At 44.5% G+C, this 20,000-nt stretch overlaps 1 protein-coding gene across 1 annotated transcript in view; it reads left to right on the forward strand.

The window, feature by feature from the left end:
• Positions 1-15,250, forward strand: part of LOC308281829 (B-cell lymphoma/leukemia 11A-like) — a gene marked incomplete at both ends in the record, with an annotated part of 55,850 nt that extends 40,600 nt beyond the window's left edge. Inside the window, one exon of the mRNA XM_080722151.1 lies at positions 13,257-15,250. Coding sequence (XP_080578277.1) covers positions 13,257-15,250 — 1,994 coding nt within the window. The remainder of the gene's footprint in view (positions 1-13,256) is intronic.
• Between the last annotated feature and the right edge of the window lie 4,750 nt (positions 15,251-20,000).

Raw genomic sequence — 20,000 nt, forward strand, 5'->3', positions numbered from 1 at the left:
CTTGATTAAGTCTTCTCATATACCTGGATATGTGTGCTTAAACTGATACTTGGCAGTTTGCTATAGCTTCTTTTGTTTCTTCCAGACGTTCCATATGAAAGGCCGCGCCGCATCGCTGGCCGTTGTTCTTTTGTTGACGGTGGTTCCTTGGGTCCTCTGAAGCGTTCCTCTATACTCAATAAACAATCTCTTGCGGACGCTTACGTAAGCGATGGTCCATTTAATTAGACTGGTTAAGTCGAGCAGCCCAGAGGTCTTTTCACTGTAGCATTATATCTGGGATGAGAAACAAGAGCCGGGGAGGCCTCCCGCCGCGGCTAGGAAGCAGAGCACATCATAATGTGTACCAGAGGGCAGAGGTGTCGCACCACATTCTGGGCCCTGGGTACAAGTATTCACTGCGGGGGCCCCCATGAATGTTCTTCATAGAGGGGAGGGGGTTTAACCCGTTTAGACTGGGAACGCATTATTAAGCATTATTTTGTGCTTTAACTTTTGAAAAATAGCAGATCTACAAGCTCACAGGTGCCGCGCTGCGAGCTTGTAGATCTGCTATTTTTTTTAAATCGTGAAAATTTGTGCAAGTCTGAAAATTTTTGACCCGATTGTGTCTTCTAAATCCTTTTAAGTTTTTTTAAAAAAAACCTATGTTTCTATGTCAGTGGTGCTCAAACCTTTTCATGTGAAGGACCCCCAAAATGATATGTATTTGGCCATGGACCCCCATCTCAAAATATTTAGTTCCAGGGGACCCCCCCAGAGGCAAAACTTTAGTTGTTAGTTAGTTAGTTAGTTATTTTATATCTGCTATTTTTCAATAGCTAAAGTATAAAATAATTAAGGCCTCTCCTCCACCTTGGGCCCTGGTAACTCAGTCCCACTCCCCCCCTTGTGACGCCCCTGCCAGAGAGCACCGGTCAGCCCTGACCATGATGAGGATGTGTTGGACTAAGCTGTACTGCTGGGCTTATTCTTTGAGACACGCACACGGGCCGACATGTTTTTATTCGTGCGTACAACACACAGCTTTCTCCATCGGAATTGCATTACGGAACGTGCACGTTGTGACGTTTTATGGGTTTATTTCGTCATAGCGCAACAGATGGTGAAGTATTGCAGGGCAGGTAATTGCAACAACCCCCGACGTAGTGAAAAAGTGAAAACAGGACCGCCAAATATTCGGAACCTTCTGTGATTCTGCCAATGATATATCCTTTCAGACACAAGTCCCAGTTTTTTCCAGGCCAAACAAGGGAATCACGTGATCCGCTTGCCCTATTCGCTCATACTAGGAGATGACGTATGTGTACTGTGTCAGAAGAATAGTACACACATCCTCAGTGCTCATTCATTTAAAGGAATGCTTTCTAAATCCCATTATTCTGATGTGAGGAAGTCAGTAATACAGTGGGTCAACAATAAATAAATGTATATGTATATGGTTTCACTGACAAATACACTGCAGACCTTTGTATTCCTGATGGCATTAAACTCACGCTCAATGACTTGAAACGATGTGTTTTGACATCAACATCTTTTTTTTTAAGATTTGTTTTGGGGCTTTTATGCCTTTATTGATAGGAGAGTTGGGGAGTGACACGGGTGTAGGTGTCTTCAGGGTGGCTTGAGGCAGATCACCCCCCGAGTGACACGCGGCAAAGGTCGTCCGGATCTGGAATCGAACCGGCGACGCCGCCAGGCATCCATGCCTATGTGGCAATGCCTAAGTGGTATGCGCCTGGATCAGTAGGCCAGCAGGTGCCCCTGACATCAACATTTTGTGGAGAACTATACCTGTCATGAACCTGGCTCGTAGTGCGGAAAAAAGAGAGGGATATATACAGATATCTTAAAATAAAAACTTGATTTATTAAATACATAAAATAGAGACAAAGACCAATGAACAAAATGGTGATTTTGTGTGTTTGCCTGCAGAGTAGTATGAGTCAGTGGACGTGTGTAAAGTATGGTTTTGGGTGATGAATGCAAACAAACAAATAAACAAACAAACAAACCAAAATGGAGAATGAGAGGTCCTCTGAAAGGATAAGCACACATTTTACAGCCCTGAGCCCAGGTGCTCCAGATCAGAGCTATTCGGTGGAGAACTTTAGCCAAAATAGAAGATCTACAAACTCCAAGGAGCTTGCAGATCGGCCATTTTCAGCGAAGTGTAGGTGTAGGGGGGAAAAAAGAGCAGATTAAGTAAAGAGTGAAAGGTCAAGTTTACTAAAGCCCCTTTTCGACAGCAGCTTTAGCACCACACTACACAACACTACACCGCACCGCACCACATGAAGATATATTATTGGTAAGAAACAAATTGACCCTTTTAACTGTGATTATAATACAATATGCATTTGTAACTATCCTAATTATAATACACACTGCACTATACACTATACACTATAATAGATTATAATAGTGGTTATAACACAATATAATCTATTACCATGTATTACAACTACCATATCCTGGGTGGTCTAAATGAAAAGTCAGTGAGTGATCAGTCATTATGTTGGCCTGTATGTGTTTGGCCTGGTTTGGCCTAGCTCTGACCTACTCTGGATTGGATACTTTTTAGTACCATGTTTAGTACCACTTTCACACCACTCTGCCCCAGGTCCTTGTAGTGGAAAACCTGGCACAAGTGGGCGGTATGGAGTAGAGTGGTGTTGGGCCATGTCAGTGGAAAATGGGCTTAAGTATTGACGATGGTCTCCCAGCACCACCTGGCTACAACCACAACCCAGAGTGTAGAAGCACTGGACTGTTAGGCAGAGTCCAGGGACGTGCTGGGCCCCTGATTAAGCCCGGGAAAAAGAGTTGGAGAGGCCCTCATTGCGCGCTATAGAGAGAGAGATCTCTCTATAGCGCTGCTGCTACTCAAAGCTTTGTGACAAAGTGACAAGCCAGTGGGCCAATTACATGAGTTATATTTCGTCGTTGTCGGGTGGAAACCTTGTATGTCCAAAACCGTTTGTTTTGTATTTATCATTTTAAAAATGATTTAAACTAGTGAAAACAGCCGATCTACAAGCACACAACGCCTCGCACCGCGAGGCGTTGTGTGCTTGTAGATCTGCTGTTGTCACTACTTTTGTGCGACGGCCTTGTATGATGAAGCAGGGCTTTGCTTTGCGAAAAAATTTACAAATTTGAAACTTGGAGATACAAGGTTTCTGCCCGACAGTGACGAAAATGGAACATTTTATTTAATTTTTTTTCCTAATGGCCGGCCTGGACCGGCCGGGAATGAACCGGCCGTTCGGGAGTTGTCCCGCTTTTCCCAATGGCCAGCACGTCCCTGGCAGAGTCAGAGGTCAGTCACACACCAAAGACGGTGTATTTCCCACCCCACTTTATTTTTGATCTCCTCACAACAGAACAATGGGATTTAGGGAAAAACATCAGCAACGTTTTCCTTTGACTCTGAATGTGTGTACTAAAGGATAACTGAAGAATGTTACTGCACAGCCCTGAAAGATGGATAGATGGATGGATGGATGGATGGATGGATGGATGGATGGATGGATGGATGAGTGGATGATCATTTCAAATCCAGTTCAATTGAGTAAAGAGCAAAAGCACTGGGGTTATGGAGGCCATAAAACAGCAGAGTGTGATGCTGTATAAAAGCGGTGAATACAGACATCATGCCTTGCGAGTGGGAAAACACTTGTGAATGCAGACTTGTACATCACCTGAACATAGACTCTTAACAGATACACGGTAACTAATTAACAAAAAGGCACACACCAATACACACGAACACGCACACGCACACGCACACACACACACACACACACACACACACACACACACACACACACGCACTGTCCATTATGTGCGGTGTGTGTGTGTGTGTGTGTGTGTGTGTGTGTGTGTGTGTGTGTGTGTGTGTGTGTGTGTGTGTGTGTGTGTGTGTGTGCGTCCAGTGTACCGGTGGGTTTCTTAGCCGCTCACAGAGACGCCTCGACCAGTGTTTGCTCTTATCGTCTTTCAGGAGGAAGGAGACGGGAAAGGAAAGCTAATAAGTGTGAAAGTCTGATTGGAGACAAAAGCCACAGCCAGCAGATTACTTTATACTGGGCACAGACCCTCGTGGACCACCATGCATCTCTATCTGGAGATCTGCTACACCCACCTCCACCCCCACCCCCTCACTCCTGCCAGCCAAGTCTTTCCTCCTCTACAGTAGTATGCAGTGCTTCTCTACATCAGTGGTTCTCAACCTTTTCAGGCCGTGACCCCCAAAATAATCATACTTTAACTGGGGACCCCCACCCTGACGAGCACTAAGAGTTGAGACATTACATTTTGTATAACACGGTTCGTTTGTGAAAATAGCAGATCTACATGCTCACAACGCATGTAGATCTGCTATTTTCACAATTTCTACCTCTAATATTTGACAATTTGGCCAATGTTGTCATTTTAGAGGTATTAAAAAGTCCTTAAAATGACAGTTGTGTGTAGATACCCTCTATATACACTTAAACCTTATGTTGGTTTGTTTACTGTTGAGTGAGAAAACAACGTTGCACATTAAGTTAATCATCTGGGGACCCCCCCAAAATTATTTGGGGAACCCCCCTGTGGGGGTTCTCAACCCACAGGTTGAGAACCACTTCTCTACATTGCAAAAAGTACACACTACTCCCTATATGTCCGGTTTATATTCTCGCAGCGAAATTAACAATTTTTGCAGCAGTAGATCTCTCTCTCTCTCTCTCTCTCTCTCTCTCTCTCAGGTCTCTCTGTCTTTCTGTTTCTCTCCCTGGTGGGTCTCTGGTGGTTTTTCCCCCCTTTTCTTCAACGTGCCCCTTTTCTTCTTGTGATCTTCTCTCTCTCTCTCTCTCTCTCTCTCTCTCTCTCTCTCTCTCTCTCTCTCTCTCTCTCTCTATGTGTCTCTCTCTCAGTCTCCCTCACCGTCTCTCTCTCATTTCCTCTCTCTCTCTCTCTGTGATGTGTGTGTAGTGGTTGGTGGTCAGCTTGGACTTCTCGGTTGACATAATACCGTGTGGTTCCAGCCAGTCCCAGCCAGCGCTGGCTGCATGGAGGCCTGCTCTGCATCAGACCTGGTAGAAACAGGGGAACGGGGCAGTAAGCCCTGCTCCGTATCCCTGGCTTTTGCCTTTTCTGTTTAGTAAACCACATTTCCTACATCCGGCTTTGTCTCAGGAACAAGTGTTGGTCAAACAAACCTTTTGTCTGTGGCCGGTGGCTCGGCGCGCCACAAAGAGTCTGGACCAGGACAAAGACACGGGTGTGTGAGCCCAAGTGACTGTGTCTGTGTGTCTAGGAGAGAGACAGACAGACAGAGAGACAAACAGAGAGAGAGAGAGAGACAGACAGGCAGACAGATAGACAGAGAAATTAATATGTGGAACCCCAAATGACCTGTCGAACGATTGGACAAACCATTTAAGGCATATATCGTCGTTGCCAGGTGGAAACCTTATGTCCAAAACCGTTCGTTTTGTATTTATCATTTTAAAAATGATTTAAACTAGTGAAAACAGACGATCTACAAGCACACAGTGATCGAGTTATACCCACAGAGCTATGGGAGCCCTATTATAGGGCTCCCATAGCTCTGGGGGCCCTCGGCGGCGGCGAAAAAAAATCGGGTAATTGCGGATATAAAGTCGCCTAAAACGGGTACTTTCCTATATTAAATCATATTAAATCGGGTATTTCGCGGATATAAAGTCGGCTAAAACGGGTATTTCCTATATTAAATCATATTTTTCCTTTCACAATATTAATTCGGGCTTCAGTCGCTTCACATTGGCTATGTTGACAACTCCAGGCAGTCTTTTCTGTTCATATTAACTCACCATTATTGCTCAGCCTCCAGTTCCCAATTCCTCCATCTGATGATCTGAGCTCTGAGCCATCCAGCCAAAAGTTCCCGTTCTGGTAGCATAAAGTCGGCTAAAATGGGTATTTTTCTTTCTCAAAACAAGGCGGGTCGGGTTCATATTTATTTACTAAAAAAAACAATGTCACGGGCACAGGCTACAGTCTTGCTCACAAGACAGCGTTGTTTGGTTGTTTGTTGCTGTCCGAGTGTCCGCCTTCCTTTGCCGTCCGGGCCGTGGCTAGAACAGACACTCGACGCAGTGGTTCCTAGCTTATGGGGAAAGAAAGCCTGGTAGGCGAGGTTAGGGAAAAGGTAGGAAGTAGGAACCATTGCAGCGAGTGTGTTATAACCCGGACGGTAAAGGAAGACTCACACCCCACATTAAATGCGCCTGATTTATAATAATAAAATTAATAGTAGGATTAAACGGTGTGATGTCATTGTTTAGTCTTACTGTCTAACATGTTTATTTAGTATATCTAGTTAACATAAATAATATAAATTCTTCCAATGGAACATAAAAAAAAAGAAAACGAAAAAAAAAAATAAAATAAAAAATACACACTTAGAAAAAAAGAGACCCCAAAGGGGGTTGTTGACTATGGGGTCCCAGACTTTAACTATGGGAGCTAAGCCCCTACTGGCTCCCACATAACTCGAACTCTGCAAGCACACAACGCCTCGCGGTGCGAGGCCTGGTGTGCTTGTAGATCAGCTGTTTTCACTACTTTTGTGCGACGGCCTTGTATGATGAAACAGGGCTTTACTTTGTGAAAACATTTACAAATTTGAAACTTAGAGATACAAGGTTTCTGCCCGACAGTGACAATATACTTTACGGGTGACAAATAGCAGATATAGCCGATCTATAAGCCCATAACATGTCGCAATGTGATGCCTTGTGAGCTAGTGGATATGCGTGATTATCTTTTAGGTTTTGATAGGCCTACCGGTATATTCAACATTTTGGACATTATTTTTCTTTTCTGACACATTTTGGACAATTTCTGTCATGACATGGCCAAAATACGGTAGTTGTTTTAAATGAATATGCTCTAATGACATTGTTACGTTTGTAGGCCTATGGAGTAAAAATTTAACATTGTCATCATGTATCAACAAACATTTAACTCACAATGTTGTCAGTGACGGTGACACACAGAAAACAAGCGAACGCCGGAAAACCCTTGACAAGGAAGAGGAGATGTAATGGCCGCCTCCTGGCACCCCACTCACCCTCTCCACTCCTTTCCCCAGCCTCTCCTCTCTCACCTCACCCTTCACCCCTTTCCAATCCCTGCCTGTGAATACCCTAATGACATAAACAGAGTGGTAATCACATTAACGCTAGGCTATACGGCTGAGGCTCTTAAGAGCTACTGTATTGACAGCCCTCCTCCTTTCCCTGGGCGCTCACTCCAACACCCATAAACACTTATGAATATTGGCAAAGACCCGCTATTAGCATAATCACTTTTCAGGTGGGTGAAGTGTGAGTGCTCAGAAGACCCGGCGCCTCATAACTTTTAGGAGATGGACAGTGTCAGACACAGTGTGTCCCCCCCCCCCCCCCCCCCCCCCCCCCCGCACATCTCCCTCTCTCTGTCTTTCTCCTCTTCCTCTCGGAAGGCCCGCTATAGCTAATCCGGTTAGCTTGTTCCTCCATTAGCTAAATGACCAATATCAGTGAGAGCTACGCTGTCACAACCAGGACGGTCGTTAGGCTGCAAGCAGGCCTGGTCAAGGACAGAAGACAAAATGGAGGAGAAGTGACTCCTACTAACTTTTGGATGGGTGGGCCGATGACAAGACACTTGAACATTGTTCTTTGTTTGACACGTCTTGAGCGTGAGATCAACCACGTGGGATCTCATCATGATGGGGAACGAAAGGACGGATCAAAAAACGTTAAAGTCAACGTTCCCGGTTGTGTCGGTCACTGTCGTTAATGGGCGGGTGAAGGGACCTATGTGGGGCGGTATGAACCAGGGGGGCAGTTGTCCGGGTTTAAAATGAAGCAAACATGGAACTAAAAGTTCCTATGATTGGCCGCTAGTTGCGCTGTTCTGGTACCAAAAGCAACATGTTCTCCATAGGATTCCATTCACTTCCCCCGAACTTTTACATTTGATTTTCTTACCTTAATAAACATTGTCATAGATACTTTGTGGTTCCTGTCTTGTGATGATTCTTCTTTGTGTGCTTTATTTTCGGCAAGCTCAAGACAATATCCCAAGTATCCCTGCGGGATCACGTGATTGATTGTTTGATTGATTGAAGACTTTATTAGAAGTTTGCATAGGAAGAGGTACAGTTTCATGACGGTACAGTTCACTGGTACAAGGTCAACTAAAAGAAGATCCTAGAAAGCACTTGGCTTATTTGCACAGGAAACCATTACAGGAAACGTGACCGTTGGAAGCTTAGCATTCCTTAGGTACCATTAAAACAATGATGGCGGACACCCATACAAGGGCAAAACTAGCTTCATTTTCGCTCTGATAGAAACCAATGGGTCACGTGACGGTTCCCACCGTCCATATTTTTTACGGTCTATGGTATGAATGTGCGTATGACGGCAATCAGGTGATTTGCAGTTAAGTGTGCGCAAGCAAGCCTCAGCATCATAGATTGTTTATATTCATCCACTCCGCTGTTTTGTCTATAGCCACCTCTATTGTCTGGTACATTTGGAGTTGAGTATGGCGTCAGCAGCCACGGGCCACCGTATCTGCTGTTTAAGGCGCCGTAATTTCCCCTTTGCCCTTGCATCAGCTGGCCTTGGGCTTTTTGCATGGGATCTGGATCATATTCTGTGCCTGATAGCGGAGCACTGTTCACCATAACACCATAATAGCCTCCCCCGGCTTTGTGTTGCAACGGGCTGAAATGGCCTTGGAGGGGCTGTTATCCCCCACCCTTCCCTCTTTTCCCTTTCTTCTCCTGTTCTACTTTCTCTCGCCCTTCTCTTTTTCTCAGATTATCCCCACTTTCTTCTTCCTATTTTCCATCTCTTTTTTCCCCCCTTTCTGTTTCTATCTTTCTTCCTCGCTCCTCTGATTGTCTCCCCCCACCCCAACCCCCAAGTCCTCGCTTTCAGCCTTTGCCATGAAATGGCAGCTAAGGGGTTGTCAGTGCAGTTCCTCCACTCTGCTGATCCTATTTCAAAGGAAACCTGGGGATCCAACATTAGGCTAGCCCCAGCCCTCCTGCTCTCTCCAACCCTAACTCACCGCAGACCAAGAGAGTGGCTAGGAAAGAAAGAGTCCCCTCACCCCTCACGCAAGATAGAGAGAGGGCACTCGCTTATTCCGTTAGAGGACAAACTCGCTTATAAGATCATCTTCTTCACTCTCCTATATTTCTCTGCTCCTTTATGTGAGAACCGTTAAGGCCGTCAAACACCTTGTCTGGATGTCTTTTCTTTTGTACCTTCAAAACCTGTCCTTCGGTCCCTTGGAGTACGACGATTAAAAACGGGCAAACGTCGGATGAGTTGGATGTCTGCTAAGCTATTGTTGCATCTGTGAATATCGTCACTGTTGGGCAGAAACCTTGTATCTCCAAGTTTCAAGTAAAGCACTGCTTCATCACACACATCGCACAAAAGTAGGAAAAACAGCCGATCTACAAGCACACACCGCGAGGCGTTGTGTGTTTGTAGATCGGCTGTTTTCACTAGTTTAAATCATTTTAACAATGATAAATACAAAACAAAGGGTTTTGGACATACAAGGATTCCACCCGACAACGACGATATATATGTCCATTTCTTGGACGACGATGATACGACTTTGTTTGCGGCAATCAGCGCAGTCTGTCAAATGTCAGATTGCATACTATAGGTGTGCTGTTGTATTTTTTACACAAGCAAATGAACCGGTGTATAGTGGTTGTGAATATGCAGTGTTGTGTCTCTGGTGTCCTTCAGAATGGTGGTGGTGGGGCTGTCATTAGGAATATCCCCTTCACGCCACACTTCTCTTCCTCCCTCCCTCCCTCCCCCTGATCCCTCCATGCCTCTCCTCTTCCTCTGACGGACAGGGCTGTGTCTCAGAGGAGAAGTCGTATCCCCTCGTTTCTCCGTTGTCCTTCTCAATAACAGGGAAAATTGTATCTGCCCCCCCCCCCACACACACACACACACACGCATGCATATCGTCGTTGTCGGGTGAAAACCCTGTATGTCCAAAACCGTTCATTTGGCATTTATCATTTAAAAAATGATTTAAAGGAGTAGTTCACCCCCAAAATGACTTTTTTTCTATTGATTAGTCACGCCATGGAGACTAGAGTTCAATAATATTTTTTGGTTTTTGTCACATTCCTAAGACAAAAATGTGATAACGATAAATGTACCCCCATTCGTTCCGGATGTCCGGAATCAATGGGGGTAAATTTACTCGAATCAATTTTTTGATTTAGGAATGTGACAAAAACAAAAAAAAACTCTATTCTCCATGGCGTGACTAATCAATAGAAAAAAAGTCATTTTGGGGGTGAACTACTCCTTTACACTAGTGAAAACAGCCGATCTACATCTGCTGTTTTCACTACCTTTGTGCGACGGCCTTGTATGATGAAGCAGGGCTTTACTTTGCAAAAAAAAACATACAAATTTGAAACTTGGAGATACAAGGTTTCTGCCCGACAACGACGATATGGTGCATGTGTTCAACCATCAAGAAATGGGCTATAGGAAGAGTTTTGATGTAGGAAGTCAGAGCAGACACATAAGCCCAGTTATACATAGCAAGAGGCTTTATGAGCAATGTGGGGCTTCTATTTGAAGCCATAAAAAGCACATACATGATCAAAATACATGCGTGTAGCCAAAGCTTTAACTAATGTAATGGGCACATTTTATGTGTATATGCGAGCGGTAGAGAGAGAGTGTGTATGGGCAAATGGCCTTTTTATGATGGAAAAATTCCATAGTGGGTCAAAGCCCCTTGCAGGTGGCAGCAATTAACTGTAATTTTTGCAGATTGTAATGATCCATAATTTACCACTATACCCCCCCCCCCCCCCCCCTCCCACCTCCCCATCTCTTTTCAGTCCAGAGAAAAGGTTTGTGTGGAGGTTTGATTGGGTGCACATTTTATGGCAGACTCTGGTCTTTCAGTAAGATTGTTCAGAGAGGGTTAGTCGACATGTAAGATAGAAGGAAGAACCATTTTCTTCTCTCTTTCTCTTGTCTAGCATACAGGGGCGTCACAATGGGGGGGGGGGGGGGTGGGGGGAGTGGGACTGAGTTACTAGGGCCCAAGGTGGAGGGGCCTTAATTATGTTATACTTTAGCTATTGAAAAATAGCAGATATACAAGCTCACAGGTGCCGCGCTGCGAGCTTGTAGATCAGCTATTTTTGAAAAAGTCGTGAAAATGTGTGCAAATCTTTGAGTATTTTTTAAGCCAACATTTGTAACTCAAATTTTGCTTCTAGGGGGTCCCTGGAACTAAATATTTTGAGACGGGGGGTCCGTGGCCAAATATCATTTTGGGGGTCCTTCACATGAAAATATTTGAACACCACTGACATAGAAACATAGGTTTTCAAAAAAGGGTTTGAAATATTCTGACTCCGCACAAATTTTCACGATCTTTCAAAAATAGCAGATCTACAAGCTCGCAGCGCGGCACTCCGCTGTGAGCTTGTAGATCTGCTATTTTTCAATAGTTAAAGCACAAAATGTGAGTGAATCCTTGTACCCAGGGCCCAGAATTTGGTGCGACACCCCTGTTCTAGCATATCCTGTCTTCGCTCTGCAGCCCCTCCTCTCTCTCTCTGCCCCTTCGTCACCCTGTAGTCTGTTAGCCACAGTGGGCTTTTAGAACATGCAAACCTGCCCGTCCACCATCTTAGGGATGGCTCATTGTCACAATCACACATTCTCTCTCCCGTCTGTCTCTCTCTCACTGTTTTTCTCTCGCTCTCTCCTGGGCATAGCGTGGCCACGGTTTGGGTTCAACGTCTGCAAATGACTTCAGAAAAATGCCCCGCAGTGAAAAAAAGAAAAAAAGGAGAAGAAAGAATAAGAAAGCCAGGAGATGAAAGAGGGAGCACATTGCGACTGGCTCTTATTTTTGCATATCTCACTTCTTCTTTCCCCTTCTTCTCGTTTTTTCTATTCACCTGAGAGGATTTAAATAAATCCATAAAGCATGAAATATCAGAAATAGAAAAGTAATGCATGAAATGCATTTTCGCCAGAGTCGCCCCTCCCACACACAAACAGACACAATTTCCCCGCTGTCTTTTTTCTCTCTCAGAGTGTGTGTTTTGCGTGATAGACGGGAGTATGTTTTATTAACATGTGACCTCTTATTTGTATTCAGCTTTAATATGCAGCATCAGATACATGTCCCACTTTAGCCGGGCTAATTCTGTAAACAAGGCATCGAACGGGAGATGAGTGTGTTTAACGAGATTACGAGCGCATTGTCAGGCAAATCTCGGGTCAGCGTGCAAATGCTATTGAAAGTCAATTATTGTTTGATATATTCCTGTGCCTCCTCGACTGTGTACATTTTGTATTCATTGCTTTCAGGGCTGTGTTTCAGTTATTCTTTGTTTAAGGGAGCCATGAGCTCTGGTTTGAATTGTAGTGAAAATAAACAAAGAACGAGACATTTAAAAAATGCATTCTTGGTGTTTAACAGTTATAATTTAAAAGCTTTATGTCTGTATTCAAACAATGCAAAACGGTTGTTGACACATAAAGTGGGATTTAATGATGTGTAAATACACACAAAATGTATTTCCCTTTCAACAGAATCTTTCTAATGCTGTAGTTATTTTCATCGTGTGCAGTCATAAATTCTCAGGCTTTGACTTCTGCATCATTTTCCTTTGTGTTATGTTATGATATGTCATATTATGTGCCTCACAGTATAGTAGCCACTAGCCACTGAAGACTTTTATATCGTCACTGTCGGGTGGAAACCTTGTATGTCCAAAACCGTTTGTTTTGTATTTATCATTTTTAAAATGATTTGTGCGAGGCGCTGTGTGCTTGTAGATCTGCTGTTTTCACTAGTTTTGTGCGACGGCCTTCTATGATGAAGCAGGGCTTTACTTGGCGAAAAAAACGTACACATTTGAAACTTGGAGATACAAGGTTTCTGCCCGACAGTGACGATATAGTAAGTCTCGGGGACTGGGCATTGGTTAGACCTCCCATTGGTTAGACCATTGGTTTTACTGAGGTTAGGGTTAGGGTTAGGGTTAGGGTTAGGGTTAGGGTTAGGGTTAATGTTAGGTTTAGATGGTCTAACCAAAGGGAGGTCTAACCAATGCCGTGTTACTGTAAGTCTCATGTCATTGCTATAATTAGATCACCATATAAACAAATTTGTTTTGTCTCTTTCTCTTTCTCTTTCACCAGACAAAGATGAGCCCAGCAGTTACACCTGCACCACATGCAAGCAGCCCTTCACCGGTGCATGGTTCCTGCTGCAGCATGCCCAGAACACACACGGCTTCCGCATCTATCTGGAGAGTGAGCCGGGGAGCCCCCTCACGCCCCGCGTGGCTGCAGCGCCCGGGATGGGGGGCGACTGCGCGTCGTCCCAGCCGCCCCTCCATGCCGTCCACCTGGCCGACGGCAGCCCCTACAGCCTCCTGAGGATGCCCGGCTCTGGGTCTGGCCGAGACCCGGCCACTACCCCACGCGAGGGCCGCTATCCTCGGACCCCGCCGCTGTTCAGTCCCCCGCCCCGCCACCACCTCAGCCCCGACGACCTGGCGTTGGCCACCCACCACCCCAGCGCTTTCGACAGGGTGATGAGGCTTAACTCAGTGCCCCTAGACCCACCTCCCAGCATGGACTTCTCCAGGCGGCTACGTGAGCTGGCTGGTAACACGACCGGGGCTTCTCCCCCTCTGTCCCCTAACCGGCCCAGCCCTATGCAACGGCTGCTCCAGCCATTCCAGCCAGGCTCCAAGCCCCCGTTTTCGGCCACACCGCCCCTTTCCACTTCTCAGTCGCCCTCCGGGTCGCGTTCGACCCCTAACGCCATATCTAATGTGGCCCAGCCTGGAACCCCTCTTAAGGCTAAGTCTTGTGAATTCTGCGGGAAGACCTTCAAATTTCAGAGCAATCTGATCGTGCACCGGCGCAGCCACACGGGGGAGAAACCCTACAAGTGTCATCTGTGCAACCACGCCTGCACCCAGGCCAGCAAGCTGAAGAGACACATGAAGACCCACTGCCAGAGCAAGTCCTCAGCGCTCAACGCCAAGTCCGACGACGGCCTCTCCACCGCCAGTTCCCCCGAGCCGGGCACCAGCGAACTCATGGGCAGCGCCACCGACGCCCTCAAGTCGGTGGTGGCCAAGTTCAAGAGCGAGAACAACGGCCTGGCGACTGAGAACGGAGAGGAGGAGGAGGAGGACGAGGAGGAGGAGGAAGAGGAGGAGGAAGAGGAAGAAGAAGAGGAAGAGGAAGAAGAGGAGGAGGAGGAGGAAGGAGAGGAGGAAGGAACTGAGGGTGAAGCGGGTGGAGAAGGAGCGGAGGGGAGAAAGGACTGCCGCTTCACTTTGCGGCTAGAGGGAGCCCGCCATCACCAGAACAGCGAGGCGCTCCACCCCCACCGGCTGAACGCGTCGCGGGAGCCCGGCGACGAGGACTCCGCCTTGGAGTCCATCCGGGCCGTTGACTGCAAAACCCCAACCGCGGTCAACGGCCTGGGCCCTCTCTCCGCTGACAACCTGTCCAGAAAGCTGCTGGGTGGAGGCACCAGCCCCGGCTCCCTCAGTCCGCTGGCCAAACGTATCAAAGTGGAGAAGGACCTGGATCCCCCGACTCCCACCATCCCCAACACCGAGAACGTCTACTCTCAGTGGTTGGCCGGCTACGCCGCCTCACGACAACTCAAGGACCCCTTTCTTACCTTCACAGGCGGGGACTCCAGACAATCGCCTTTCGCCTCCTCCTCCGAGCACTCGTCGGAGAACGGCAGCCTGCGGTTCTCCACGCCGCCCGGGGAGCTCGACGGGGAACGCGGCACCTCAGGACGCAGCGGCACCGGCAGCGGGGCCAGCACTCCGCACGGCGGCAACGGCCGGCCGAGCTCCAAGGAAAGCCGCCGGAGTGACACGTGCGAGTTCTGTGGCAAGGTGTTCAAAAACTGCAGCAACTTGACAGTACACCGGCGCAGCCACACCGGGGAGCGGCCCTACAAGTGTGAGCTGTGCAGCTACGCCTGCGCCCAGAGCTCCAAGCTCACCCGTCACATGAAGACCCACGGACAGATGGGCAAAGACGTGTACAAATGTGAAATCTGCCACATGCCTTTCAGTGTGTACAGCACCCTGGAGAAACACATGAAGAAGTGGCACAGCGACCGGCCGCTGGCTAATGACATTAAGACTGAGTAGGCAGGGAGACGCTTGCTGGCAGTTCTCTTTTCAGCTCCCCTCAGCTAACTGGCAACCCCTGGCTAACTAGCGGATAACTGGGGGGAGAGGACGACAGGGTCAGACACCAGTACACAGTACAGCCCTGTTCCTGTGCCCGTATTGGAACACGCTGAACGCATGATCCATAATCGGGGCAATACTATTGCATCAAACGCAAAACTTTTTGAGCCTTTCTATTGTGCAATAATTTACACGTTTTGTACTTTTTGTAACTGGACAGCATGCTCGGTGTGTTTTGGCTACTTAGAGAGAACATTGTCCTCAGCTGGTCGGTTTTTGGTTGTAGTTGTGTTGCTGTTGATACTCCTGATTTCTGAACATGAAAAAAAAAAGGTTAGGTATGTGAACCCATGCTGCATACATACTGTTTTACATATCATGTACAGTTTTGTGTTCCAACATGGTGGACAGTTGCATATTAGCGAAATGTAAAGACAAGCAGGGTCAAATTTTAAGCTGGTGTTTGTGAAAGATTTTCCATGTGAGATTGAGAAAAGATGTACAAAGTATATATCAATTGGGTTGCCTATGAAACGCTAGGCACTAACGCCATTAAATAGTCCTTTACAAACAGCAATGAAATTAACAATACGGTGTGGAAGAACAAAAAAAAGAGTGCCTTGGATGTTTTACCTGCATTAGTTAATCCTCCTTTTTGCTATAAGCTCGGAGTTTCAGTGATAGAAGACTACAGGTCATGTGTGTGCACATATGGAAGAAGACGGTCCTTGCATCAAGCACCTGTCGACCCTGTCCTTTAGTGACTTAGCAGAACATAAGCAACCAGCTGAAACAAAAGAACAACAACAACGATGTTTATCTCTGGTAAATCATTTATCTGCCTGACTTGTTTATATTGTTATACTCCAGATTATGATTCTGTTTACTGGCATGTTACATGCTAAAGAGTTTGGTGTTGGTTTTTTTTTTGGCTTGGTTTGTGTTTATGATTTCCAGGTACACGTGTACCATATTCAGAGGGTACTCTAATGAGTCGTTCTGCATTCAACAAATGAGTGTTTTATTTTATCTGATCCGTAAAAAGGTTTTGCAGGTTTTATTTTTTTATTTTTTGTTGTAAGTAGCACAAAACTGTTTGTGGTCAGCGTTGCTGGGATCTTCGATGTCGGCAAGGCAGGCAGTGAGTCACTTGAAGACTATAGAGTGAGTTTTAGTTCTAAACCAGGCGTATTTGGGCAGGGTTTAGAGGTTGGGTAGTAGTTGGGTGGGTATGACCAGGTGTCGAAACAATTCAATTGTTAATGTCCTTATAGCGCTTATTTCTCTTTACCATGTTAGATATTAGAAGGTGTCCTAAAATAACCTGAAACTCTTCTACCAATTCACATTGGAAATTGTCTATCTAAAAAAAGGAAACCTAATTATAATGTCAATTCTCATTTTAATTTGGCTAGGCTGTTTTCTGAATTCAGCCCGTCCCAAAAACAAAACGTTTAAAAATATAATAATCAAACCTTTTCTCATGTTTTGTGTTCTTTTAAGTTGACATTTTCTAGACCTCATTGTCGTAGCTGTGTCTTTTTTTTCCTTTCCTTTCCTTTTACTTGCATCATCCCCTGTTAATGATATAGCACTTGTCACTCTGCCTTGGATTCTGTATCTGTCTCTCTAATCGGAGATACAGTCGGTTGAGTATAAAAATAAGGACTGGATTTCAGATCCGGAACTAACTACGTGCACTGTTCAATTTTCCCAGTTTACAGGTGGACGGTTAAGGGAAAACTGTTGCTCTTATGCTGACAGATTGATGTGGTGTCATTGCTTCACGCAGAAAAAAGAAAACTACGAAAAAAAAGAAAAAAAAAAGGTGGAACTCGAAACTGTTGCCAGCCATGTTCTCTTCTCCCAGGGTGTGAGCATCAGTGTTGCTCATGGGGGTATCATTGCAGGAACCGCCATAAAACAATCCTGCTTCATACCAACAAAATATTCTGCTCAATACAACGAGGAAGATTTTGGTTTTCTACTAATTTGATTAAAAAGAAAAAAAGATAAGTAAAATGCATTTTTTTCAAGTAACACTTTACATTATCTTTAGGGGAGAACTTTATTTAAGTTTTGCTTTTATTTTCATTGATGTTGTTTTTTTTTCTTTCTTTTCTGTCTTGGTGATGGCCAAGGCTTGATCACTATGTAATGAATATGAAAATGAACAAGACTCATCTTTTTTGCCTTTTTGCTATACACAAGTCTTCAGGTTGAAACAAAAAAAAGAATAATAATTGCATCGAGGAGAGATTTATGATGATATATGAATATATAGAGAGAACTTAAACACATAGGAAAATGCACACTCATGTAAGTTCCTATGCTAAAAACACATTTATGATCTACTTTTTTCCTGTATTTAGAATGGTATTTGAAATTAATGTTCACTTAGTGTAGGCACTTATAGTATTTATGTTGGAGCCTGTATTTTTAACTGTTTTTGCCTGTACTCTTTAAAGGTTTCAATGTACCCTTTTTTTCTGTAGTGAAAGTGAAAGTATCCCAACAAGCTGCCACCGTATATTTTCTTAATTTGGCAGGATAATATAGTGTGAATAATTTGTACGCTTGAAAGTATGTTTTTTGTTTTTTTCTTTTGGAAAATAAAAACATTGTGGCGTTCCCTAATAGGGTGAGAGGTCATGTAATGGCCTTTTCAGGCAGTCCCGTTGGAGAGACCACAATGAGGTAAAAACAGGTGGTTGTACATAATCTTTTTAGTTGGTTTTTATATTTTCCTCTCCTGCCATTTTATATGCAGTAATACAAGCTATTGTTGGGTTTTCTCGGTAGTCAAACTTTTTACTGTCCTGTCACGTGTACCACCTGATGACATTCCAGCCATTTTTGAAATAGAGCTATAGTCATATGCAATCAGTCCGACAGCAATCTGAAAAAAATGATTTGCAGTTTGTATGTTGTATTTTTTTGTTGATCTTTTCTTTTCTTTTTTTTCATTGCCAAAAGACACATGGTGCTTTATAATTTAAATGTGGTACATCTCATATGCAAAGCATATTCTAAACCATCGTTAACCACTTTAACCCTGGCATCCCAATTTTGGGGCTTGTCATTATAGGTGAAAAAAAAGTAAAATTTTGTAAAAAATCTAAGAATTTCGAACATTTCAGAAAATGGCCGCTGTACAAGCTTGCAACACATCGCACTGCGGCACTTTGTGAGCTTGTACATTGGCTATTTTCGACATAATTTAGAACGTTTTTTTTTTGTGGTTAAGTGATTAAGTGGTTTAGTGAAGTTAAAAAGAAGAAACGTTTGGTACAGTACACGTTTTCAAAGACGATAGTAATAATGAGGTACATGCATTATTGCATATTCTGCCTTCTGTTTTCTGTGTTTATTCTACAAGCTATTTGTTCTGATATGAACTTGAACTTGACCTCCTACACAGGCTGTCATTATTTATTACGACAACACACGCACTCTGTTCAGAACAGAGTGACCACAGAATGAATCAATACACCTTTTCTCTCCCGTTGAATTCTGTTTGATGACCAAAGGTCATTGACCACCACTTATGAATTCTTGCTGTATCTCAAAATCTGTGTTGCTATTCTTTTTTTTTTTTTTTTTTTCATTTATGAAGATGCCACTCTATTTTCAACTGTTGTCTGCATTATTCTCTTCACTCAGCCATTTTGTCTTGAAAAAAATAAAAATAAAAAAGTATTACATACATTTTCTCTGGATTGTGTGCTTTTTATTTGGTCATCAACCCTATTCGGTATCATTTAAGGATGCATAAATTATGAACTATATGCGGACAATTTTCTTAACTGATCGATACTAATACAACGCTCATTATAGCCTACAGTACAGCAAGATGTTGTGGACTTACCATATTAAAAAAAGAAAGAAAAAGAAAATGAAAGATGTACCACCAAAAAGACGTGTGTGTGTGTGTGTGTGTGTGTGTGTGTGTGTGTGTGTGTGTGTGTTTGCATGCATGTATGTGTGCGCGTGCGCACGTGTGTGTAAAGTATAATTGTCGTTGTTGGATGTAAACTGGAAACCCTGTATGTCCAAAACCGTTCGTTTTGTATTTATTATTTAAAAAAATGATTTAAAATAGTGAAAACAACCGATCTACAAGCACACAACGCCTCGCGATGCTTGTAGATCTGCTATTTTCACTACTATTGCGCAACACTTTTGTATGATGAAGTAGGGCTTTAATATACAAATAATAAATACAAATTTGAAACTTGGAGATACGAGGTGTCTGCCCGTCGATACGTATATATGCTTATGGATTTATATATATATGTCCAACCTCAACCATGGCTGGATGAGCCCGCGTCGGCAGGCGCGGGGATGGAAGTTCATCTCCTTATCTCGTGTCTGTAGTCTTGTCAGGTCATCTGTGCATCTGTGTTATATCTCCAACAGTCTCGCTCTCCCCTCCTCCCCTCCCCGAATCTCTATCCCGTTTCCTCCATCTCTCCTCCTACAGTGTCCCCTCCCCTCACCCTGCACGTTCTGTCTCTCTTTTCCCTTCTCTCTCTCTCATCTGTAGGGGTGTCGCACCAAATTCTGGGCCCTGGGTACAAGGATTCACTACGTTATTTTGTGCTTTAACTATTGAAAAATAGCAGATATACAAGCTCACGGTGCGGCACCGAGTGCTGCGCTGCGAGATTGTAGATCTGCTATTTTTGAAAAATCGTGAAAATCTTTG

Source organism: Nannobrachium achirus (genome assembly GCF_963921795.1).
Source record: "Nannobrachium achirus genome assembly, chromosome: 3".
In the NCBI taxonomy this organism is placed as follows: Eukaryota; Metazoa; Chordata; class Actinopteri; order Myctophiformes; family Myctophidae; genus Nannobrachium; species Nannobrachium achirus.